The 27,553-nt window shown below is 37.7% G+C and overlaps 1 protein-coding gene across 1 annotated transcript in view; it reads left to right on the plus strand.

The window, feature by feature from the left end:
- brinp1 (bone morphogenetic protein/retinoic acid inducible neural-specific 1) overlaps positions 1–21,830 on the plus strand; it is a 108,737-nt gene extending 86,907 nt beyond the window's left edge. The window contains exons 6-8 of the mRNA XM_041970596.1: positions 2,919–3,155; positions 6,646–6,868; positions 16,756–21,830. Of these exons, the coding sequence (XP_041826530.1) occupies positions 2,919–3,155; positions 6,646–6,868; positions 16,756–17,896 (1,601 nt within the window). The 3' untranslated portion in view covers positions 17,897–21,830. The remainder of the gene's footprint in view (positions 1–2,918; positions 3,156–6,645; positions 6,869–16,755) is intronic.
- The last annotated feature ends 5,723 nt before the right edge of the window (positions 21,831–27,553 follow it).

The following is a 27,553-nucleotide window of genomic DNA, read 5'->3' on the forward strand; positions in this document are numbered from 1 at the left end:
CAACTGCTTGCCAAAGCAGTTATAAGCCTCAGTTGCGGCCTACACTCCTTATCTATCACCATGCTGAATAAAGAATAAAAAAAAAAAGAGAGAGACAATGAAAGGGCAAAGTCAGAGTTGCACATTCTCCATTTTTAGCAATGTTTGTGGGCATATATCCTTCAAACTGCTTTAAGGAGATGCATCAGTCTGATATATGCGTGGTGAATAAGTACCATTTTGCACTGCTATTTATTTAGAGCAAGCTAGGCACAGGGATTGAAGAAAATTATTTGCACTGACAGAGCATGAAGTTGGTGGTTATCAAATAGCTGCATGGGTATTGCAATACGTACCTTTCGTTTCATCACCTCCTCTTTAATGATAGTAAGTGTAACTCCCTATTCCAATAGCCGGTGTTTTTCTCAACACATACCTGCCTCAGAGCCATATAAACTAGCGCTTTACAGTGTAATCATTTTCAATTTTGTCACATGTTATTGCACTAACACAGAAAAGCTGGCTAAGTCACAAAGATAAATGTTTTTAACTTTGATTAGTTTCTCATTTCACTTTTGGCCTGCGGGTTTCAAGTCTCTTACTCATTCTGCAGTGCACTAACAAATGTTGATGGATTTACTATATTGCATGAGATCATTTCTGCACTGGAGTGGGAGGACAAGACATGAAATTTCCAATACTTGAATGCGTGCTCAGCGGGAGAATGTGGTGAACAGCCAAAGAGGTAAAGAAACGGGAATGAGGAGAGTGATTGATGGAGTGAATGAAAGCCAAAGGATGATGGGGTAGGGTGGAGTAGGGAGTCAAGGGGTGCATGCATGTGTGTGGTTGGAGTAGGAGTGAGTGTAATGAAGTAAGACAGTAGAAGATGTGTACACACATGGTAGGAGGCAGAGAGAGAAGCATGGGAAGAGAATGGACAGAAACACCAAGAGGAGAGTGGAAAACGCAAGATTGCAAGAGCGATAGTGCTGAGCTGAATGTCAGCATCTCAAATTGTTGCTTCATCTATCTTCCAGAACCAACATACTGATACCAAGAAAGAAAATATGTGTATGAGTCGATGGTTGGGTATGGCTAGATAGTGGTGGGGGCTGAGGCACACAGTGTTATTGTGCAGGCGGCCGCTGGCACCAGCACTGTCAGTGAGCAGCGTTGATCCGTGAACTTGCCATCTGGATTTTCCCACAAATCACATTAAAGTTTCAAGCCCAGGAATACATCAAACTAAATGAATATTGGATCCAGACAGCCCTGATGGAGAAAAAGCCCTGGGCAACCCAACTCTTTTGTGGTCAGACATGATCTATCCATCCCCTCTACTCCCTCCATCCCTGCTTCCTTCTGTTCCTTTCCTTTCTGATGGGCACTAGTTCTGATGAGGTGCGGAGAAGAAAGGGGGCTTGCTATTGTGCAAAAAAGAGGTAGACTTTACCAGTAAGGCTTGTGTAGTACAAAGAACTGGAGTGTATTTGAACAGTTGTAAGTTGTACAGTTCTTTGTGGCAGCCTCGGATTCAATCCAAGTAGCATGTTTATAAACAAAGATAGCCCCATGAGCTTTAACTGCAAATATAAAACATCACTGCATGAATCTTTTACAGTCTGTCACCACAATGATGCTGCTAAAAGCGATGCTGTGTTTCCGATCCAAGGAATTATGGCTTTCTTCTTTTGCTAAATTACCCACAGTTATGTTTAGTATTTATTGTGGGTGAAGGCAAGAAGCATTAATTGCCACATGCAAATGCATAATGAGATACTATTTTATTCTATGACAACACCTTGAGAATGATTCATGTGTACAGTGTGAAATTATATGCTTACTTTCCCTTTCATTTTAGCTGCATTATGTTGACTTTGCATAAATGGATTCGTGTTTTCAGCCAAAGGTGAAAATAATATGTGAGCGGAAAGAATAATGCAATCATTCATCATTCAATAACGTGTTTTGTTCTGGTTCCTGGTTGCATATTTTCTGCTGAAGCACTGTTTGTGCTCAAGTAAAACCTATTAAGAAAATATGGCCTCACCGAGATGTTGTTTCCTACAAGAAGGAAAAATCTATTCAGTTCTTTTCCAATCCAGTGGCTTGTAGAGCTGGGGATTTATTTTCCTCAGGTCTGAACTGAAGAGAAAGCCTGTACGGTGAGCTGTCCAAGCTTCAATTCTTGCGAGATCCCCTGGGTGAGATATGGATTGGCTTGGAGTTGAAAAATTCTAAATATCTTGTCATTGATGGTGAAGAGTGAAAAGGTACAACTCTTCTATTCTAAATTGGTCTGTAAATTACAAATTCAGCTTCTATTTTGGAATTAACAGCATGCCACATAGTTGAGTACAGAATACAACAAATATAAATGCACACATGCATACACGATGCATGAAAAGAATAACAAATTGACTGATAAACAGAGTAATACATCACAGCAGAGCAGGCATCAGTCACTGGTTTTTTATTGTCACATCACCAAAGTGACTCACCAGAGACAGCTCAAGTTAAAAGAGGCTTTGAAGCACTTCCTTTAGAAAAAAAAAAAGATTACTTTAAATGCAAAACACTTTTGGTTGGGCACACAGCCATTTCTTTGCTACTTCGCCCATTCTGGTAACATCTTTTTCTCATATGTGTTAACTTTGTCTATAAAAAGACAAATGCAGACATTAAAAAGTTACTTATCATCCACATTTAATTACTTTTTTGGCTTTCTGCACATTACTTTAAGACGATCTTTGAATATCTTGTTTTAATCTTTTGAGGATCTAATTTTTAGGTAAATTCCATCACATCAAGGCATGGATTAGAAAGTTTTATTTATATTTATTTGTTTTTTTCCTTAAATAGCATTTTATCTGATGTCCTATAGGAACAAGTCTTAAACACACTGTGATTCATCTAAACCTATTTATGTGTTTCAGGTCTTCAGGTCATTTTCCCAGAATACCTGCAGGAGAAATTTGTCCAGTCAGCTCTGAGCTACATTATGTGCAATGGAGAGGGGGAGTATGTGTGCCGTAACAACCAATGCATCTGTCAGTGTGCTGAGGAGTATCCCCAGTGTAACTGTCCCATCACCGACATCCAGATCATGGAAAACACCCTATTGTCTATGTCTGAGACATGGGCAGCGTCTTATAAAGACTTTGAGAACTCTGGTAAGTTGGAATATTCTCTCAGTTTTTATGTGCGTACAGTCATTTCCTTTGGTTTTATTTCTTATGGTATATGTTTGTGAGTACTACATGTCATATTTATTTTAGTTTTTGTTCAAATTCCTATTAAAAAAAATCCAGAATGGTGTAAAAGTTTATGGTTGTCTATCATGGAGTGAAACGTAAGGAATGAAAGATAATAAAAGTCTGCAGAAGAAATCAATAATAGCAGCTGAGATGCCCTTCATATCGCAGATTGTTGTGGCAAATAATAACTTGTGACATACAGCTTTCTTTGTTTTCATTGGAAAGACAAGAAAGGTAATGCAATTTTGGACACAGTGGAGGATAAATACACGTTAGCTTGTCAGCATCTAGATGCTGCAAGGCATCATGCTGTATTTATTATTAATGTGATATAAAAGTGTCCCAATAAAACCTGCTAGCAACAGATAAATATATTTATACTCTATGGAAGAAAGTTAATGTTAGTCATTATGGTCCCAGACACCAGTACATCCTTAAAGAGACCAGCTAAAATAGGCCAATGGAAAATAAATAAATAAATAAATTGCAAACACAGAAAAATATTAAATCTGTGCTTAAAGCACTGTTACTTTGTCTTATACAAAAAAAAAAAAAAAAAAAGAAAACATCACTACATCAGACAGAATGACGCCAGTATTTTACTGTATATGCAGTTCATATAACCTGAAGATCAGTGAACTTTCAATTAATTTCAAATAAGAACTCAAAAACCTATTTTCAGAAATACCAAAACTGCTTCTAGCTGTTGTTTACTAATTGGCAGCAATTGTCTTTAACATTTAGTAAGTTTTGACATTTTAAACAACATGCCGTATTATTGCTAAGTTCTTTTTTCAACACGAGTACAACAACAGAGAGGTGCGCTGCAGATTCATTTTAGCTCATTTGGGATAACTAACTAACTAACTAATTAACTAACTAACTAACTAACTAAATAAATAAATAAATAAATTCATTTTTAGTTAGTTTTGCATCACCCTGCAATATATTTTGCATTTCTCTGATCCATACAGTGGTATAACACTGCCAGTGTGAGGATATGTCCTCCAGTTACAGAGAGGAGATGGTCTGACACTGTACATGATGCATTCTTTGCTCAGAACTGCTTTCATAAGGCAGAGCTTTGACTGCGTTAAATCACAAGCTGTGAGCACAGCTGCATCTGCTGCTGCTCTGCCTGGCTGTGCTGGCTGAGGCTGTAGCTGTTAATGTGACTACTGCCAGGACTAAAGCTGCATCTAAGGTTTAATGTTATTCAAGGGATTTATGGTATACCTACACTACCAATGATGTCACTGGTAGTGATATCATATATATATATATATATATATATATATATATATATATATATTTTAAAAAACCAAGGGGGTAATGGATTTGCTCTAAAACAGCATAAAACCTGCACAACAATTTCAGTCCACAGTGCATACTGAACTGCTACATGTTGTTAGTCTTACTGGTTGTATAAACCAATGTGTTCCAGCCATAATCATAAAAAAGAGCACAGAGCTATGTCTGCAGTCACTGTGACGTGTCATATTAAAGCTAAAGTAACAATTACAGCTACACTGTGTCTCAGGCAGCCTCAGCAGCAGTGAGTGAGCACAAGCTAATGTAGTTATCTAGCTTGCTGCAATTATTGCTGCAGAACAGCTGAGGTTACGCCCACATGCACTTTGGCCACAAAATCTGGCTGTTTACCACACAAAACCGAATCAGAAAATAGCTCAGTCTTACTGTTTATACCAGAAGAGATGCAAAAATTATAACTGAAGACAAACCTTAATACTAGGTAATGCACACATTAGCATAGGGAAGTGGAAACTTTATGGGAAGGTAGGATAAAATAATTGGAGGAAGAATTGGAGGAGGAATACACTTATTATTTGAACAGCATAATTCAGAAAAAAAAAATGTAATTGAGCAGAGATTTTCTGTTTTTCGAAGTGTATTAAAAACACACCAGTTACTCCATCGAAACCTTTGTTTCAGTCTAATGTAATCACCTTAAAATCCTATAGATCTCTTCTTCTTTCCTCTGGGAAATAAGCAGAAATATTTTCTCCCACTGTGCCCATTTACTATTAGTTGCTGATCATCTGGGAAATTTACAACCTGCTGCAAGATTACAATGTTAGTTATTTGTTTTATTCATCCATTTATTTATTGAAGCATCATTTTGTAAACAGCAACAGAAAACGGAGTGTTGAGGATAAATTACATATATGCACCTGGTAGGTCAGAAAACCTTGGGTAGGATAAAATATCGGTAGGACTCTACAAAGCAAGATGTAATGGAACAAGAAGTAAAGAGTGTTTAAACTGTGAGAGCTATAATCTCTAGATAAGGTGTGCTGGGTGGCTTGAGATAAGAGTCACTCGGAGTCTCTGTAGACTCTTTGGAAGCTCTATCAAGGAAGGGATACTTGATGGCTTTGAAGCTTGTATAAAAGGTCTTGGCTACTATTGAACTGCCACTGGGGCGTGACTTAATAATGGGGGGTGTTTTTCACTAAGGGAGTCAGATAATTCTGAATGTTGGATGCTGGTGGCACCCAGACTTTCTAGGAAAAGGGCAAGGGAGGTATCTGACATCTCTGAAAGCTGGGTGGAGAAATATGGCAAGTTCAAAACAGGGGAGGAGAAGGATTCTGGTCTCTTTGAAGAAAAAAGGAAAGAGAGCTTTGACATGTCTGGGAGGAGGGTGGAGGAGATTCTGACATTTCACGGCTGTGGCTGAAAAAGAGCGCTCAACTCTGTGGTTAATGCTGTTAAACTGTCTTGAGGACAGCTGTAGGAGGGTGCTTGCATGCTTAGCAGGTGCATCTCTTGAATATGGGGATCTGTTCATTTAGAGAGCTGGTGTGACAAAGCTCTATATTGTGTCCAGGAAATATGTTATGGATTCCACTATGGCATATTCTCCTATCACAAATAGATTCATATAGTTGGTACATTAGTTTTCAGATTTAAATCTTTGCCTCACCTAAAATATAATAATTGCTAAGTGAGTATTTGGGAAAATTAAATCCATTCTGTTATTTATAGGAACATATTATTTGGGGGATACCATGACAAAATAAATGTGCTGTTACCGACACATTTAAACAAATGTTGAAAACAGATGTTGAAAGGATCAAAAGGACAACCATCTGGTTAGATTGCATTTGTTGAGCAGTAATCTTGCTTGATGGGACTACAGAGAAGAGAATTATTAATACTATGAGAATCCTTTTCTACTACTACTCAAAACACAATAAATCCAAAAAATCTAACAGATGTAATCAAAAAGAAAAAAAAAACAACAACATCAATACAGTTCTAGTTTTTGCATGACATTTAAAAAAAACATGTTGTTTTTATGGAATTTAAGTATACAAAGTGTTGTCTGTCTTCCCACTTCTTACCTCCCTTATCACCCCTTGCTTCTCTTTTGGTTATCTAGATGAATTCAAGTCATTCCTGAAGAGGCTGCCCTCCACTCATTTCCTGCCCATCAGCAGTGTGCATCTTCTGTGGGGCAGTGACTGGGACCTCCAGGCCCGCTACAGGCTCCTTCAGAGCTCTCTGGAGATCCAGCGGCTCAAGATACAGCGCACCGCCCGCAAGCTTTTTGGCCTCAGCATCCGTTGCCACCACAATCCCAACCACCAGATGCCTAGGGAGAGGTGAGTAGAAATATGACCTTGATGTGGATTTGCTCAGCAACATAAACCAGAGCTATAGTGTTGCTGCTTTTGGATATTTGCGGGGAAATAGTGCAAAACACAAGCTTGAAACTTTGACACGTTAATGGAAAATTCTCCTTTGGGTTGATGTATGGTTATGGTTATTTTAATTGTTGCTTTTTGAAGCATACACAAGTATGTCATCCATTATATATTTTAGCTTATGGTTGTGTTGTTTCTGTCCATCAAGTCACCTTAGTGCTGATGCTTGCACATGCCCAAAACACTATAGCTCACTCATGTATTTCACTTAACAGCCTGAAAAGAAAATGTAGCTGTGGGAGTTTTCTTGTTAGGTCATTGCACACATCTGTCACCACCGACTGCAGTTGCAGCTTAAGAGCCTTGCTGCGGATGTGCCATAGTTTCAGCACTACAGGAAATGCCAGGCAGGAATTTCCCCATCCGTTCTAGTAAATCAAAAAACACTATGCAAAATATGAAAAAGATCCTGGCTGCCACTTGAAACAGCCTCAAAACAAGCCAGTGTAGGGGATGTCACCATATAAATGGAAACAGAATTGGTAAAATATTAATTTAAGTGGTCTGAAAATGAGCCGTTGTCAACTGTCCCTAACAGTAAAAGGAGCACACCCACATTTGTCTGTGAGAGCTGGCACAGGTTTATTCTGAAGTGTTATCAAAGAGGTGCAGTGTGTGCTTTCTCTTCCATGGAGTATGCATCAAGAGTGCCTGATGGCACAGGAAATAAGAGCAGCATGTTTATTTGTTTGCTTGTGTGAGACAGCTTTGCATCAGATGGGGGGCTTATTTGTTTTCATCACATGTGTGTGCATGCATATACACTTTGCATATATCTATCTGTGAGGGGAAACAATGTTTTATATCTCTGCAGCACATTGCTGAAGAAGATAATATAGGTACTTGCTATTTATTTTTGTTGCTGTTATATATATGTGTGTTTGTGTATGTGTGCGCGTGTGTGTTTCTTGTGTGACAGAGTAGTGATAGTCATTACTGATCAAAGCTGAAAATACTTTTAGCACTTCATTTAGATGTATTATAAGAGGTGTAGTGCTAAAAGGATGTCTTTTATCACTTTCACTTGGATGTAGCATGGAGCTAGTCCTATGCAGTCAGTCAGTTATGATATAAATCCATTAAAACGGGTCAGCCTCAAATTAAGTAACGTGGCCCCCACCCCCATTACAAACAGGTACTCCAACCCTTACTTCTTCTCTGAGCGGGCTTTAATAGCTGATCAGAGAATGAGGGGATGTAGGTAAAGCTAACGAACCATGTGCCAATCTCCCCATTCAGGCCCTTAAGCATATATTCAGTCTGACAGCGACACTTAAAAAAAGCATGAAAACGTACACTGTAAATAGATAAATACATTAAAGAGTAGTGCACTCAAAATGTGTTTTTTGAGCTGTAAACAACACTGAATTACTTAATTGTGATGAGAACTACATCTACTGTTGATAAAATTAATATTTTTATTTTTATTTTATTTTAAAAATGGGATTTTGTGGACAAAAAATGTCTTATAACGCCCTCTACTGGGTAAAACCAGGTTATGTTTTTCGTGACATAAAGAGGTTATCTATGTCTGGAGAAAATTTTAAAAAAACCCACAGTCACTCCCTCCAGATGCAGATAGACTGGTCCTCGCCTTGCAGGCATAGAAAACCACACCTAGCAACGCATATGAAGGGATGTGAACTTTTTTGGTGTAGATTTGCTAGTTTCAGACTTCTATTCTTTCACAGAGTTTGTGATGAAATATTCCTACAAAGTAACACCAGACTTTATTCTTTACCTGCTGATCCTCATCTGGCGACAGACAGCAGCTCAAATCGTAGCAGCAGCAACTTACAGCGGCACTTCCTGCAGCTGCCACATCCTGCTGCGAGTCTCCACAGCATTCCAGAGTCTGCTGGAGCTGCTGACAGGCCAGCGCAACAGCGCTAACAGCTCAGACTGATATGGTTCAGGACCACCTTGTTCATGTATAGCTGTGGAGATTCAGGAGGGGAAAAGTCTTCAAAGACTCTTCTGTGGCATAGGTGCTTTGTGAATCTCGTTTTGCATCTTGCCAGTGAGCTGAGCTGCGGTCTGTCAGTCATTTCTCCCTGTGTATCACTGATACCCCCCCCCCCACCCCAACCCTTGCAGCAGTGAATAGTTATGCAAAAAGTAGGATGCACAGTTACACTTTAATAAAATCTAGCTTGGTCCCATCAGTAAACAATTGGCATATCGCTTATCTGCATGACAGCAGTACAGATTCCAATGCAAAATCATTTTGGATCTCTTCCAGCTCAAGGTGAAGAGACTGACGTAGTCACCCACCTGCTCCTTTGTATTATCCTACTTAGAGAGATGCTGTTTGGATCATGTTGATTTATTTCTCTTGTGGTTTTAAGACTATTCATACCCTTCTACTGCTAGAATCTCTCTAAGCTGTAAATACTGAGGCCCAAGTGATTGCTTTTATCACATATTACACTGCAAACATCACAGTCTAAACACCAAAGACTGACAGCACAGTCAAGCCTATCAAATAAACAGTGACTCAATGTTACCAAGGCAAAAATCAGCCCCTAGATACAGTTGATGGATGATGTTGATCCTTAGATTTCTAGGAAATTGCTATGTAAGGGTCTGGGCTGCAGATGTGTAGTTAAAAAAATGGATATTAAAATGTGTTGTTTTATATAAAAAGAAGAGGGTCATGTCTGCTGATGATTTTTGCAATGTGCTGCAGAAAGAAAAATCAGAGGAAAAAGAAGAAACGTAGGAGCTGGTGTGATGCTGTGTTGCCTAGACAACATAGTTAAAGGCAGTTTATGTCCAGGTATTGTGAATGTGAGCAGGGGAACAGGATATTCATGACTGGGTTAGAAATATAGGTGATGTAATATCTAGCTGATCATGATTCATCTCCATATGCAGCCTTAATGAGGTATTCTTATTAAACCTTAAAGCTTTTAATTTAATTACAAAGTGAATTTAGCATAGTAGAATAAGGTGTTATTTATAAGATTCACATGGGCATTCAGTTTAACAGGTGAATTGTAAGCACCCCCACCACACCTTCAGCACCTCCCCAACCCCGCCAAAAAAGAAAAAGAAAAAAAGGAAAGTCATCCAATCCAATAAATGTATCTTATATCAGCTAATGAAAGACATGCATCATATGTTGGCTATGATTGCAACTGCATGTAAGCAGCTTGTCATTGTTCTGGGTTTACCTCACCACTATGCATTCATTCATAATGAGTATCATAAATTCCTGAGGTGAACACTCACCGTGGAACCTTAAATGAATTTGCTAGTGCATTTCCTGTAATGAGTATAGCAGCTTGCTTCAAGCACAATAAACAGTTTATCTTTGGTATAAATGATTAATAGTGACACATATGGAGTTGCATCACTCCCAGCCAAATCATATGCATCCAATTTATGCAGTGGCTTTAATTATTCATGTCCCACATCAAACATATCCATTATGCATATAACGTTCATATGACAAATAAATAAGTAAAAAAACAAAACAAAACACAATTTCTATTTAGTGCAATGACACCTCTTACTAGTTTCACTAAATTAGATAATGGCCTAATTATTTTACTTAAAGAAAATGATCTAGTAATATTACCTATATAATCATATCTGTAAAATGTATTGTTCCTGCTCTCTTATTTTTATGCTCCATTTATTGGTCTTTGTTTTTTTTTTTTTTTTTTGCTTTTCTTTGATCAAAACAGTCCCCCCCTCCTCCAATGATGCTTTCTTTGTCTTTTTAGTTTTACAGGCACCATTATAAGAGGAAGGGAGCAATGAAGTATGACTAACAGAGCTCCCTCATGCATTTTTTTTGCAGCTTGAGAAAACACATAATTATAGAAATACAAAAAAAGAAAAAAATGCAAGCTATAATTAAAGGAAAAACGTAAGCACTTGATGACATATCATTATACTTTTCGCATTAAACTGTCATTACAGAAGACAGTCAAACACATAAATGAGCCGAAAATACAGAACATATTTTCAGACCAACAATTGTTGATTAGTAGTTTGTTCAGAAAACAACTGAGAAAAGAAAAAAAATATAAAAGAATGACCTAAACATCCAATTATTTTTATGCTTACTTATTCCAGGGCTGGAGCTTATCCTAGCAGGTACTAGATGATGACAGTACCTTGTCGAAAAATCCCCCTTTATAGAATTGATCCTGAGGACTTACATTAAAAAAAGAAAAATCAAGGTTACCAAACCTAACAAAGAAACAACTGCATCCAAAATCATAAATGAAAATGTGCTTTTTCTTTATCCTCCTTCTTTGACATTTTATTCCTTGGAGGCAATAAAAATTCATCATCATTCAGAATTCATCCTGTTCATTTTTTAATCAAACCCTATCTTTGTGAACATTAAAATCCTACTTCTGTTAAAATAAGAAGAAGAAAAAAAGTTCTACAAAGTACTTGTATATTGACGTCAAACCTAAGTTACACTTCACTTACAAGACAAAAACCTTGACAGTCATTCCACCCCTAACCTTCTCCTGAATCAGACTTTGTCGTTTATTCTGCAAACATTGCTGCAACATGTGCACCATTCAAGTCATAAATCACAAATTCAAAATGATATCTTTTTATATATTAGTGATATTCCTGCCTTTAATTAAAACTGCAGTAGGCAGGTAAATACAAAGATCAATATACTCTTACATCTTTTCGCCTAAATGATTTAAATGAAGACCACGAGGATTCCTATAGTTCTTGTCACTTAAGTAGGTATTGTGTGATATTTTATATTATACATGGCTATTAATTGTTAATCATTCCTATGTAGCCTCTGCAATATATGTTTTTCTCTGACTTCCCAGAGCATTATTGTATTCAAATTCATTTTTTTATCAATTTTATACCCTTGTCAAAGCTTTAGGAGTAAATCAGCTGAAGGAAAATACAACTGTATAAAACATTTTTGCTGGTTCATGAAATGCAAATTGTAATTTCTGGAACCCTGGTTCCAATTTTTTTCTGCATGAAACGGGATCATCAGAGGCCAACATCTTCACATTTCCCAGATATCCAATGCTGCAGTTTTGTGGAGTGCAGTGGCATCTATAAAAAATCTATAAGTAGTAGAGGTGCATCAGTAGAAAGTTGCCTTTTACCTCCTGCACGTTTGGCAGTTCAATCCCTAATCCTTCCATACAGTAGTAGCGGTTTAAAAGTTCCCCTGTTTCCATGATGGGTCCTTGACTGGTTCTTGACTGGTCCTTGACTGGTCCTTGACTGATCCTTGGCCGATCCTTCACAGGTCTGTGGGGGTAATGTAATCCCCCGCAATGACGTCGTCAGCGAGGCTCTGCCCCTAAGCAGCCCAAGTAAAAAAACAGCTGCAATCCCTCTTTTGTCCACGGGGAGGAGCAGTGATTTGATCTTGCTGCTCTCTAAACAGTTTATAATGAGCTGTGTCGCTCATTTGTTGCATTTTTGCCAACATTTAAAAAATGATTTGATTTGAAAATGGCGTCAAATAAATGTATCAAAAAAGCCGACATATGTAGCTAATGGTGTTATGAGGCAAAGCACAACCTCCTCAAGTCGGCTAAGTGGTGAATGTCACTAGCAGCGAGCTTTCTAAACATCCCGAGGAGCGCTGCCAGCGGTCATTTGACTGCAACGTAAGTTATTCACAGTGGGGGTTGATACAGCTGCTGCATAACTGAATATTGACAAAATCATAACGTAATATCGGCAGGTAAAAATAACATAATACTGATAATGTGTAAAGCAGGGATCACAAAAGTCCGGACCTAGCCCAACCTATATTCTGAATTAGGCCTCAAAGTGCTATTATCCTAAGTAGATAAGTAAATAAATGGTTTATACTGTGAAATGAAGTGTCCCTGGATTTTATTCATAGCGATCTAGTGATAAAACGTGATAAAACGTCATACAACTGTGTCTCAGCGGTGGGACAGCTGCCTGCCCGCTGTCTGAAGCAGGCACATGCGCAAAGGCTGGTAGGAATGACAGGAACCAGCAGCCTATCATCACACAGGGTTTGTGATCTTACAGCCAATCAGAAGCAGAGTAGGGCGGCCATTTATTACAACTCCATAGCCGTGATATACGACAGTTTGGCTGAGAAAGAGTCTCCCTGAGCGGCTCTGTGGAAGTTTAGACGTGCTAAACTGCTCGTAAATATTGATGTGTTTACTTTTCCAAACAAGTAAGCAGGTAAAACTATAGACAACAACTATATAATAAAAGTCCTAAAATACCAGGTTCAGCCGTTTAGTTTTTAATACACTATAAGCATGATAGCATGACTGGCGGTCATCAAAAGACCGCTGGCGGTGCTTCCAGTGTTTAACACTAGAAAACCCAGAGATTTCTTATCCCTCTACCATGCCCAGAGTACAACCAAAAGGCTGCCCGGTTTGAAATTAACAATTCAATGGCCAACAATTAGCACCTTTACATTTGTAAACACAGCCATTACCTGCCGTTAGCTGTTCAAGCATACTCCTTGGGGGGAGGAGTGTGCTTGAAAAGAGCCTTGTGGACTGTGCTGTATAGTTTCACTCACCACAAACGGTATTTGTGCTTTTGACCATTTCTCACATTTTCATGTACCCTTTATTGAGCATTGGTCATGTGAGTTTTCATCGTCATCACACTATTGTACGCCCAGCTTGCTTTCAAGTGAGAGATTATCACGTTTCTATTTCCACAAAGGCAAGAAGGAAAGCATAATCAAGTATTTCAAATGAGAGATAATTACATTCCTTTTGACCTGGGAACAGAAAAGCAAAATCAATTTAATGTTCCTCACTTCCTAATATGGTGCAACAAGGTTCACAGTCCTCAATGTTTTTAGTAAAAAAAAAAATAAAATAAAAAACACCTTACTAACAGGGTGGAATGGAACATAACAGAGTGGAACAGAATATAACAGGGTGGAAAATATTTGTTCCCAATTCCAAATAAAAACGCTTCAATGGCCAGATGATCAGCAATGAATAAAGATATTTCTACAGTGATCCAGATTTTTTTTTTGTTGTTTTTTTGTTTTACATTTTAGATTTTGTAAGAGATGGGTGTGTTTTAACAACAGCAGTTTTATCCGTGACTTTAATCGATAATTATTATCATTATCCAGTGTATAAAAATGTTGGTGTAAAAACGCCAAAGATAGATAAGCATGATGCTGAACTTCATGGTCTTAGCTCCTGGTTTGGTGTGTCTTGTTCTGTTTATTATCATTCTGAAAGGTATACCAAGTTGTGGGCTGCATATATGCAGCCCACAACTTGAACAAAGGCTAAATTCCTCAACATTCGCACTTGCTCCATAAAATTACCATCTCCAAGGCTCCTCCACCACCACTTTGACTATGGATTGATAAGTAAATGAGCCGCAGTTTTGTAATTGTTGCATTGTCAAAACAGTTCTGTTAGTGTTGTCACACAAAATTCAGTAGACTAGTTGGTTCCTATGCAGTGAATTTACATGTTATTACAAAAATACACAATAATAAAATAGGCAAGTGGCAAGATTAGAATAATGTTATAAGTTCTGCGCAAAGACTCCTTTTTCATTTTCCAAAACAAAACTGACATAAACAATCTTGAAAAAAATGTGCACGTAGGCTATGAGGAAAGAATGAATGCAATGAAGTAGGGACTGGTTGAATAAACACGGTTTAACTGGACGCCTAAGCGAGCGCGTTGCAGGATGGCTCCAGATTTTATTGTCAAATGGTTCCAGGTCAACCAAGTCCGAACTGCTTAGAGCAGAGTCCTGCACGGTTCCGTTTTGCTACGCATACCTGCCCTAACCCGTTAGAATGACTCCCGAACCCGACTCGTCACCAATGTATTTATTCCATTTAAATCCGAACCAGACTGATGTTTAACCCGCGACCCGAGCCATTAACGCATCATTGCCATGCTGCACCGCTTCTTTTCCATTATTATAGCCTATTGTTGTTTTATCATTGTGTTAATCTAAAACACATAGATAGCCTATGAATGTTTATTTTAAGCTTGCTCAACATTTTTAAAACAGCTTTATATTCCTCTGACTGAACCATTTCAGAGTGAAGACTCATTTCTGGTAGCATGACAACACAAACTGGACTCGTTTGACCACTCTTACCCAATGTGCAACAATCACAAAACTGGGTCACTTGTTCAGCTGCCTCATTGCGGCTCATTTACGTATCAATCCACAGTCAAAGTGGTGGTGGAGGAGCCTAAGAGATGGTAATTTTCTGGAGCAAGTGCGAATGTTGAAGAAGGCGCATGTTCAAGTTGGGGGCTGCATACAGTACCTTTTGGAATGGTAATCAGAGCGTGTCGGGGAATAGCCCACCTGGAGGGGTGACGTAATCGGGATTCCCGGCGAGCAGGAAGTCGCAGCACAGCGAGTGTTGGATGTCCCCCCGCGATTAGACACATTGAAGTGGAAGAAATTATCTCCGATCCTGCGTGGGGCTTTTATCTGTTGCCCTGTCTTCTTATGGAGGTGAAATAAATAATATGAGAATAAAATAACCCTTCCTAGCTACCTCAAACAGATTCTGTGTTGCTTGATCCAAATCTGATTTGTCTATGTTAATAATGCTAATATTAAAAGATTAATCAGTATGATAAATACATCCTATTGAGAATAGAGCTAGGGGCTGTGATCCAGTATTTGAAAGGTTTTATTAACCTACTAGCATTCATTTCTGAATAAAACAATTGGCAGCGCACAAGCATGTTACAATTTCACATTCCACGTCAAACGATGATTATGTATTAAGTTTTATGCATTTTTATGAATTGTGACTGGCCATCAGAGGTGCTTTGAGTGGCGCCTCTGCCGGTCAGTGTAAATTCAGATAAAATCTGACAGACTACGGGCGATGAGAAGTCTGTGAGAGAAGCGCCATCTTCTGGGTCTACCCTATATTACAAGGAATGGGTGGAGTTTGATTAAAACATCGACACTCCCAGGAGAAGGAGGGGGCCTCTCTGGCGGCTGGAAGTTGGAAGGCAGCTGGCTGGAACTGGAATGGAACTGGGCTGGAAGCCGGCAGGTATTCGGCTGGCTTTCAGCTTGGATGGGAACTTTTAAACCGCTACTACTGTATGTTGATTCATCTTTGAGCAAGGCACTGAATCTCATACTTGCAAGAGTGTGTGTTATGGATGAATAAGAAGGACATTGTAAAGTGCTTTGTAGGCCCTAAAGAAGGTTAAACGGTGCCATATAAGTGAAGACCATTTAGTGCTGACAATTTACTTTAACGTTATCCCATTTTCAGTTTGAAGCCAACGTGAGAGCAGAGTGTATTTCCTATTTGTCCTTTGCAGGCAGAAAACAACATCTAGAAAACTTAAGTGTCTGTAAACTTTGTCTGTACAGAATTTTGCACTTATTTTGAAGCAGCTTTGGGCTCTTTGGTTGGCTTAGAATGCAGTGTCATCCATCATAGTTAATACATAAGTTCACTTACATGTCAAACTAACCTTGACCAACCTTCCTTTCAGAAAAATCAGGAATCAAAATTCACCTCCTATAGTCAGAAAGAAAAAAAGTTCCTTTACTGTCAAGACAACAAGCAAGAATGCCTGAGGGGAAAATAAAAGACAAGATAAGAATAACAAATAATGCTTTCCACTATGTCAGAATTTCTCTGCCTAAAGGGCACCATTTTCTATTCCCTGACAAGATATTTGACATGTATACATTTAATCAAAAAATATAATTCAGATTCTGTTAAAAAAAATGCAAAAATCTGATGACTGTTAATGCTTCTGTCATGTGTTTCCATTTTCTGCTCCCTCTAGATCTGTGATGCAGTGGCTCAACAGGGTTCAATCCTTCTTGTATTGCAATGAGAACGGGTTTTGGGGGACCTTTCTGGAGAGCCAAAGGACATGCGTGTGCCACACAGGTGTCACATTGTGCCAGCGACCCATCCCATGTGTCATTGGAGGTAACAACAGCTGTGCCATGTGCAGCCTGGCTAACATCTCGCAATGTGGCTCCTGCAACAAGGGCTACAAGTTGTACCGTGGTCGCTGTGAGCCTCAGAATGTGGACTCAGAACGTAGCGAGCAGTTCATCAGTTTTGAAACTGATCTGGACTTTCAGGACCTGGAGCTGAAATACCTGTTACAGAAAATGGATTCGCGATTGTACATTCATACCACTTTCATTAGTAATGAGATCCGACTTGAGACATTCTTTGATCCACGATGGCGAAAGCGCATGTCCCTGACTCTCAAGAGCAACAAAAACCGGATGGACTACCTCCACATGATAATCGGACTGTCAATGAAGATCTGCCAGATGCGAAACAGCAGCATTGATCCGATGTTCTTTGTTTATGTCAACCCATTTAGTGGCAGTCATTCAGAAGGCTGGAGCATGCCTTTTGGTGAGCATGGTTACCCACGCTGGGAAAAAGTACGATTGCAAAACTCACAGTGCTTCAACTGGACTCTCCTTTTGGGCAACAGATGGAAGACCTTCTTTGAGACAGTGCACATTTACCTGCGCAGCCGTGCCAAGATCCCCACTGGCCTCCGCAATGATACAGGACAGGGCCCAGTAGATTTGGGAGACCCTAACAAGCGTCAAATCTACATAAAAATCTCTGATATCCAAGTGTTTGGTTACAGCCTGCGCTTTAATGCTGACCTGCTTCGTAGTGCTGTGCAACAGGTAAACCAGTCATACACACAAGGAACTCAGTTCTACTCATCATCATCTGTTATGCTTCTGCTACTGGACATTAGGGATCGGATTAACCGTTTAGCGCCTCCTTCTGCGCCTGGAAAACCCCAGCTGGACCTCTTCTCTTGTATGCTAAAGCATAGGCTCAAGCTCAACAACAGTGAGATGATTCGAGTGAATCATGCCTTGGACATGTACAGCACAGAGATACTAAAACAATCAGATCATCTGACTGCAAAACTCTGTTGAACGTAACATCAAATTAAGGAGAGCGAACTAAACAGAGACACTCTGGAAATTAACTACGAGGGGATGTTAAACCTATTTTTTTCTCTTTTTCATTTTTTGACCTTTTCTGCCTTTTGATGTAATATTAACTTTGTAAGCATAGTTCTTAAAAAAAAGAGGAAAAAACAGTGAGGAAAAGCTTTTCTGGCAGATAAAGAAGATTAATGGAACCATTATAAGGACTGTATCATATTTGTCCCAGCATGTCTGTAATTCCCTAAAAAGAACTAAAAAGAGAGTGGAAAATATATATATATATATATTAAATCTATGTACTGGTGAAAAAGAGGCCTTGATTTTAATCTGAGGGATCAAAGGTTTTATCTGAAACTGCCATTCTTTATTGAAAAAAAAAGACATTTTTAAAGGAATAATGATAAAACACAAGGGCAGACCAGATACGGTTTTATTTCTCCAAACATGCAAAGTATTTCAGATGTAATGGACAGTTTAATAATGAAATGTTTATACATTGTAAGGATTAAATAGCCCTAGTGAGTAAGTAGTTAACACATTACTTATAAATTCCTTATTATGTTTCAGATCCACAGTGAATCTGCATTGCTCTTAGTGAGTTATGAGGCACTCTGTCATTGTTCTGACACAAAAGGCACACAGCAGGGCAGTAATGGATAGTCATGTTAAATAACAAAAGCCAGCTGTTTATATATACATATATATGTGGGTGAATGCGTGTGTGTATGCGCGAGTGTCTGTATACCTTTTTTAGCTTGACGCTTATTGCCGTTTGTTAATTGAATGTGTCACTTGAGATTGACCCCAGTCTTTGCTGAATCTTGCATTTGGAGCGCTTCTTCCCGTGTTTAAAATTCCAGCTGTGTTTTTCACAAAGCAGTACCTCCTGGTGCGTGAGTGCAATATTGTGGTCTGAAGATTTAACAATCGATGCTATTTTGTACAGCTTTGCAAAATGTACATGTTGTGACTGCTGATTTGTGGAGCTTTTCGGCACTGAGAGTAAAATGTAGACATTCATCATTCAGGCACATTTGCGAGACAACTTAAAGCCATACACTTCCCTGAGGTAGACATACAGTAAAGCATAAAGCTTACCCCACACTTGTTTCATTTGTATGTCTTTGTGTTATTCTCTCAGATGACTTCAGATAAGAGCACAGCAAAAAAAAGAAAGATGACAAGGAGGACGTATTATGTTGAATACGATTGTTTTGTAAAGCCATTGAAATTCTACATTTTTCTGCAGGAAAAGAAGAGAAAGAAGAAGAAACTGTTATATTACAGCTTATAATAACTTTTTGCCAATGTTCAATCTGTAAGCGTTTTATGATCCTGTGTAAAAATGTCAGTTTTTTATTTTAAATTATGAAATGTAACATTTTCTGCATGTTGCTGATAGCATAAACAGAGCTGCAAATTTGTTAAACACACTCGAAGTGAAACATGAAACACTACCTATGTATTGATCATTTCATTAATTTGAGCAATCCAATTATCCAAATGCAACTGATGATGAGTTCTTTTTTGCAGGTCTTATCAACTAATGGATTTTACACAGAAAGACAAGGTCACTCATGTTGTACAACCCAATAGTTAAGGAATAGGAGACATATTCACTGCTTAAATTTGGACTTATTCTTAGTGTAAAGGCTGCTGTCAAACTTTATTATATCTAAAAAGCCCAACGCTTTTCCAGTTGCTTTATGACTTTTTTGTAATTTTTTTTTTTTTTGTCTGTCAGTCTCTTGTTGTATTTTAATTTATTTTTTTTTGTATTTTTGCGTGTGTGTATATTTTATGTTCTTTAATCATTACTCATTACTCAACATGTGATGAGTCTAGTCTTGCAAAGACAGGTGTATGCAGAGGTGTGCAATATATTGAGGCCAACCTCAATGTGACTGAAATGTAGGTGCTAACAACAAAGAAATTCAAATTTCTTAAACAAGCTATGGACTAGAGAGTTAAAAAAAAAGAAAAAAAAATCCAATTCTGAAGTAAATTTTGGTTAATTTCCCTACATTCAAAAGTCAGGAAACCTTGATGGTATTCTTTCAATGAAGGGTATTGCCAAGATGTAGGCTAACAAAATCACATCTGGCAAATGTGACAATGACTTTCTTTCTAATTTGTTTAATGTCATCAGTCTGTGTGTAAAGTACTTTTAATGCTTGAAAAAACAATTAGTTTAAAATAACTTATCTATTAAGTAAGTTTTAGGCTACATGACAAAGCAAAATCTAATGCATTTCAGGAGATTTAAAAGTCGGAAAAAGTAAGCTTAGTTTATTTTGGAATCTTTGCGTTAGGACCACAAAGTCTCGGCTCTATGCTTTTATCAGGACGGTGTCATCTAAAAAGCTGTGTGCTACACCTCTAGCTGAGAATTCTCAGTTTGGAAAGTCTAGCTAATTGGTATGCTAATGTTTGCATGATAACACTTTCTACTTTGAACTGAATGTTAGCATTGCCATTGTAAGATTTGCACACTGATGAAAACACCAGTGTTGGGTCTCATTTCACAAACTTCTGTACTAATTCGCTCAAGTGAGATCACAATAAAAAAAGAAGGCCTACAGCTGCACGCAGCAAACACAGCCGACTGTGAATCACTGAATATTCTTACCTACAGTGGTTGCCACATAATGGATTAACTCTGTCAATGAAGGTGCTAGTAGCAGCAAAGGTTAATCAGGCATTGACGGTACATGTTTTGTGTTGTTGTTCGGTGTCAATGCATGTTAAATCGTCGTCTTCAATGTAGTATTTTATGTGTGGTCAGAAGCAAAGCATAGCAAAATTTAACTAGTGTGACAATCGTCATTGCAGCTGTCATTGTTAGTATGCGTACAAGTTGAGATGTCGGATTTGAGACGCTAACCTGTCAAAATGCACTCAGTGCTCACGTAATTACAGAGCATACTTGTTGTGCAATGTATACTAATGGAAGTATGCAGGTAACAGGAGGCACAGTCCAAGATCAGAGCTGAGCTGACAAATGGAGAAAAAGCTAAAATGACTTTAGGCGTCCAAATGGACATAATCATCACCTACAGAAATCTACTGAATATATAATTGCTACTTAGTTTACCTTGATTGATTAGTATCAGTTTTGGACTAGCTAAATGGATTGCTACCAAATTATTATTATTATTATTATTATTATTATTATTATTATTATTATTATTATTATTATTAAGTGCCTGTTATCAATCCCTTTAACATCTTTAGAGTGGGGAAAAAATGTACTACACTAAAGAGTGACACTTAATTAGTTTCAGAATTTAAGACCATAAATGTCGATTTAAGATAGCCTACTCTGTTTAGCTCCTCTATGAAACTTTACCTTAAAGGAGGCTTGTGCATGAGGGGAAATTGACCACCAGGCAGAAAAACTAAACAAACAAATAAAAAAAATAAAACAGATTACCCAAACTAATGGTGGATATATTTGCCCCATGTTGTACAATATATGTGTAAATAGGTGCCCCTTAACCATAGCGATGCTGTTCTGCTGTAACATTGTTTAATATAACAGTACTGAAAGGGGAACAAAGACTATTTCGAAAAAGCCCTTCATCTGAGTACATTAGCACAAAATACAGAGCCCACCATGTCTTGTATCTAATTACATTCATGACCATTTATGACTGTTTTTATATTGTCAAAACATATTGTATATTGCAGTTTAGTTTGAGCCACTGTCAAGATCCATAAAACAAGCACATTTGCTCGTATGGCATTATGCTACCACAGTGTTGCTTACTGTACATGTATCCATAAATCTGTGAAAATTTTTACACCTAATACCTTGCCTATGTACCTTTTTTGCTTTTCTGTTGGGATCATTATTTCAGCTTATTTTAAATGAATGTTTCATATAATAATCTATTTCTCATTAAAATGCTATATTTAATAAGAAGAGCAAGCCTTGTTTGTACACTTTCACATTATGGAAAACACACAATGGTTAAGCACAGAAAGCAATCCTATATTTACCAAATCCTCTGAGCCACCTAATTTTACTGTCCTGGCATAGTCAGTTTATAACAAAACGCTGTCTTTGAACTGTAGCCTTTGCTTCTGTAAAAGTCTCCCACCAAGAGTATTATCCTGTGTCTGAAGTTAGCTGATAACATTTTTTTTTTCCCCTAGCCAACCAGTTCTTTGTGTGACTTTATGATTTTGTTTCCTGAGTACAATGAAAGCACTGATGTGTGTGTTCAAGGATTGAACCCAATAAGTCAGTGGTACTCATCAGGACCAGATTCAGTTTTTATTTTCTTATCATACAGACCCAACTGCTCCATCAGGCAACTCGTAGATTTGTTTGCTTGAGTTCAATGGCTAAAAGTGGTGTTCGCATGAGCCTGGAAGCACAAATATTAATCTTGAATATATGCATTCAAATATGAGCCCGTGATGACATGTGGAAGAAGTGGCCAATCATCACCTGGCAGTTGCAGCAGCGGCTGTGCAGAATTTGCTTAGGGAAACACAGTTTAGTAAACTCATGTTTTTATTATGTTCTTGGCTTTACCAACCTGAAAAACAATTAAACTGACATAGCTTTTAAAACAAAAATCAAATATGTTTAATGGGTCAATGAGAATCAGTGTGGTTTAATAACCTAACAATAGCCAATTTATATCCAAAGATCGGTCAAAACTCTTTACTAATCAACCATTAACAACATTATCTCTAAAATCACTGGGTCATATTTCAGAAAGAGAGTTTAACAAACTCTGGATTGAAATCTGAACTAACTCTGAACTGTCAAACTCTGACTTTTAGTATAGGTGGTAACAATTAGTTCAAGCTACTCTTAGTTCAATTAACTGAAAGTAAAGTGCACTCAGAAACAGATAAAAAAAGACTCTATCAATCAAACACACATACGAGTACCTGGATGGCACATTTCTTTTGTTGCTAATGGAAACTAATCAAAAGTCTCTTGCATACAGTTTCACACCAGTTGAAACAAGAACTATCAATGACTGCATACAGTGAGTATGAAGAAGAAGAACAGGAGTAAACGTGGCAAAAAAATGCTGACCGAGTGGATGCATAAGTACTGATGAAAAATCTGATTATGGTCTATTTATTTTTTTATGTTGCACTCTTTTTTTGTGTGTCCCTACATTTTCTGTTGCTTTCTGTGTTTGCCCCTCACTGCACCTTAGCATTTACTGGTATAACTCAGCAGGGGTAAAAAGTTCTTGGCAGCAAACAAAAATGAAATAGAAAAATGTGAGGGTTGAGAATTTTATTTAGATAAATTATGGACTGGGAGGTGAAGCGAAAGTGCTCAAACAGAAAATCATTGGAATGATGAAATATCAAAGCGGGGTCTGATCACCCTCTCCCAACAGAGATTCCTGTGAATGATTTGTGCATCGATGTCGACTGGCGAAGAAAAGGACACGCTATATCTGACCAACAGTTTAGTTTAATCTGAATTTTCAACCAAAGAGGATAAACTCAGAGCCACTGGGTCTAAACCTGTGAGTGAGCAGGTTAATCTCACTAAGTATGCTACCATGGTAACTGACTCAGAGTTCGGCTGAACTTAAGGAAAACTCATAGTTCAGTGTGAACTGAGTTTTCACTAAACTCGCTTTCTGAAATAGTCCACTGGCATTTTGCACACTTTACATCCACCTTAGTTGTTTATGCACATTTGTACATTAGATCAGAGTAAAAGAGACAATTATTTTCAGAGGAATTGATAAATAATAGTAATGGATTACATTCCTTTATCACTTTTCAAGCACCCAAAGCGTTATTAATTTACACACTCATTTATTTGGGGGAGTTGTAGTCTAGTGGTTACAGAAGTGGATTCTGGGTTCAAGTCTTTGCAGTGCCAAGAGAGGTGAACCACTGTGAGACACTGAGCAAGGCGTTTAACCGCCCCACAACCGCTCCCTGGGCGCCTAAACATGGCAGCCCATTGCTCTGTAGTAAATCTAGAGATGGGTAAAATGCAGTCGGGATTAATAAAGAATCGTTAAAAACTCATTATTTATACTTGGTGATGGTAAGCTACATGTTTACCACAGCTGCCGTGGGGCAGACTGACAGAAACATGGAGACCAATCTGCACCAACAGCCTTCAACCACTAGAATGTGATTGCAATGTGACTTGCCCAAGGACACAACAACAAATTGGCTGGGGAAGCAGGTAACTTATCAAAAAAGTAACTTTAAAATAACTGCCGCAACAACATTGACTTGACCAAAAAAAAAAAAAAACACAAAATGAACAAAAAGAATTTAAATACTGGTTGATCAGAAAAGTCACAACACACAAGGACAACCAAGTAGTAACTAATCATCTCAGAAAAAGAACAGAACCCAACCATTAGTTGTACTATTATTTAAAAAATTCTAATCAAACAAAAAATTTGTAAATTAAAATAAAACAAAAAAAAAAAAAAAAAAAAAGGGTTAGGGTTAATCAAAAGAAGATACATGGCAAGCTTATTTACATGCACACCAAAAATCTGATCATTACTGATGACTCCATTTGTGGAGTCATCAGATAAGTCAAGTGGTCATGTAGATGGCTACATCTGAAATCCTTTATTAGATAACTGCCATTATCAGGTTAACACATAGATTTCTCCCCAACAGTCGGATGTCTTTGTGCATGTAGACTCGCTATATCTAATTTATTCAGTCATTTTACATCTGCGCATGTGCAAAGATAAAGAACATTTATCTGTTTAGCATCTTATTACCTCTCATATTACCAGAATGTTCAAAAAGGAAAATAACATGCAATGGCATCACTATGTATGTACATACTCCAGAATTAATCCATTAATGGATTGGTGAATGTACATGCAGGGTTTTTTAATTATGTATTTCAGAAGAAATCTGATTTGGTCATGGTCATGTCAATGGGCTCATCCAGGCTAATCAGTATGTCATGTCCATGGTTTTGGCTCAGTGCTGTCCCCTGCACTTATTCTAAACTTGTCATAAGGTGCAGTGCTGTCTCTTATCTTTCTTTTTTTTTTTTTGAGACTGTTGATATGCCTGTCTGCTTCTCTGTGAACTTCTGCAAGTTACAGTTACCCAGCAACATTTCATCTGTATTCCTGCATATCTCCACAAAAATGTTTTGATCTCACACAAAGCTCCTAATGTGAAATTCTGGACATGTTTCCTTGCTAGATTTTCACCAGTCAGCTCTGGCAGCTGTGTTGAACGGTCAAGCCCAGGAAACCTCAACTAGGAAATTATCCCAGGTTTCTGTTGTGATGTGCCACATGGACATGGTTTCAAACTCCTACCTGTGTATGTGTGTCCACGATTTGGCTCAAACTGTTACAGATGTAAACACTTACGAACCATATATCTTTTACTTTCTAAGTGTCAATGCACCACAGTATACGGTACACGATTTACTCAGCACTTGTTTTAAATTATTTCAGTTTATTTTTTCTTTTTTTTTTTTTGTGCTTTTGTGCATTTGTGTGCAATGTGTGTGTTTAGTCAGTAATTGTTTCCTACTCAGTTACTTTTTACTTCTGTTCACACATACTGTATATTCATTTTTATTTTTGTATATTTGTCATGGAACAGTACACAGGTAATGACACTACTACTACTACTACTTTTAGTACTACTACTACTACTAAAAACAAGAAGAAGAAGAAGAAAAAGAAGAAGAAGAAGAAGAAGGAGAATATGAACAAAGCAAAACTTGCAATCTTACATTAAAATAAAAGGATGAAAGACAAAGTCATTCTAAAATACTGGTTGTCTGACTGTCAGAGAATAGACTTCAAAGTTCTGTTGCTGGTCTATAAAGCTCAGACCAAAATACATCAATCACCTCTTGATCCAGTATGAACCTACCAGAGCCCTCAGGTCATCTGGATCCAGTTTCTTATCAGTTCCCAGAATCAGAACCAGACATGAAGAAGCTTCATTCAGCTTCCAGACATGCTCCATGTCTGGAACAAACTCCCAAAAAGTCTCAGATCAGCTGAAATACTCAGTTTATTTAAATCCAGATTAAAGACCCACCTGTTCGCTGCTGCATTTCAATAGTTTTTATTTTAAAAAGTCCAAATCTGCATCTGTTTCTTTTAAGCTGGATATTGGGTGGATGGAACTTGATTAAGTTGTAATACAGTTTTTATCTAATGTTCTTTCTGTTTTCTTTGTCTTCGTTTTTAATGTTAAATTATGCTTCTTATTTTCTGATGTTTTCAATGTTTCTGTAAAACACTTCAAATTACCCTGTTGCTAAATTCTTCTATACAAATAAACCTTTTACCACTGCTCTCTGTATTGTTCTATCATTTTTCTCTCCCTCAATTCTTTTTTTCTTTTCCCTTTTTCTCTGTTTTTTTTTTTTTTTTATAAAATCTTATGTCATTTCGGGTCATTACTTGAAATGAATAGGTTTTCAAAAATAAACTCCAGGGAGAGCTTTTTAAAACATGACTGTAATACAGTGAAAGAGTTCTTCTAACATTTGTAACATACTGTTGAGCTTTGCGCTCAACAACAAAGATTTTCAGCTGTTAATGGGAAGAATATTTTTTTTTTAAATTCAACAATATTTGTATTTGTTTTAGACTAAACTGAATGGCAGACACATTTTCCTTGGCACATGCACAATGAATTCAACCTGAGCTGACTTAATAGCCAAATATTCAAATTATATAATTTAAGATGTATGTATTTTTTAAGTACCGATTCCCTTCACAGCAGTCCCAGAAAAGGATCAGAAAACTGAACTTTTAACATGATGTTTGTTGAAGTTTTTTTTTGCCATTTTGCTGCTTTTTTTCTGCTCTGCTTCATGTGTGTTTTTGTTTCATCTGCTGTTCTCACAGTATGGTCCCGATCTGTGCTCTGCCTGCTCTGCTAAACTCTACTGTGTCTTTTATCCCCATGGCACCTGGATTGGAGTCAAGTACACCAGGCATAGGTGTGAGGAAAGACAGGAGAGGCAAAGAGTGGGCAGAATTCTCATTTTGAATTTTTTTTTTTAATTATTTGTGTTTAAATGAAAAAAAGAAAGAAAAACATGTTAAATTTACATTTTCTTTGGGTCATGGCATATAGGTAAACTTGTGCTAACACCCTTTCCACCAGATAGTGGAAAGGGTCCCACCCTTTTCTCATGTTTTATGTCATCAGTGTTTAGATGTGGCAGAGAAGATTGTAAGAAGATAGAGCGCAAACTGAAAGAGTAAACGTGACCAAACAAGAAGATGATAACAAAAAGTTGAAAATAAATGGTAAGGAGTTGAAGCAGCTGCATCAACTAATGTCATCTCATTCACCTAATTAAGTATGTCCCCACTTGACTTTTTTCCCTTCTCTTCTCCCTTTTTTGTGACCCAGAAGTTGATATCAGCAAAACATTTTTGAAAAATGATCCACTTAGGAGCAGAGGAGTGATCCTCTTTGGCTTAAACATCCTGCATTGGTGCTTTTCAAACATACATCTTAGAAATATGTGGAACAGTCTGAGGTGTGACTTGATTGTGTTGGTGGGTTTGTTGATGCTTCAACTGTTTGATTAATGTACTGTAAGAGAATAGAGTCATAGTGGAAAAGATCTGTTTTGTGATGGAGTAAAACTAGGTGTTAAACTAATTAAGATGTCTA

This window comes from Melanotaenia boesemani, chromosome 19 (assembly GCF_017639745.1).
Source record: "Melanotaenia boesemani isolate fMelBoe1 chromosome 19, fMelBoe1.pri, whole genome shotgun sequence".
Classification (NCBI taxonomy): Eukaryota; Metazoa; Chordata; class Actinopteri; order Atheriniformes; family Melanotaeniidae; genus Melanotaenia; species Melanotaenia boesemani.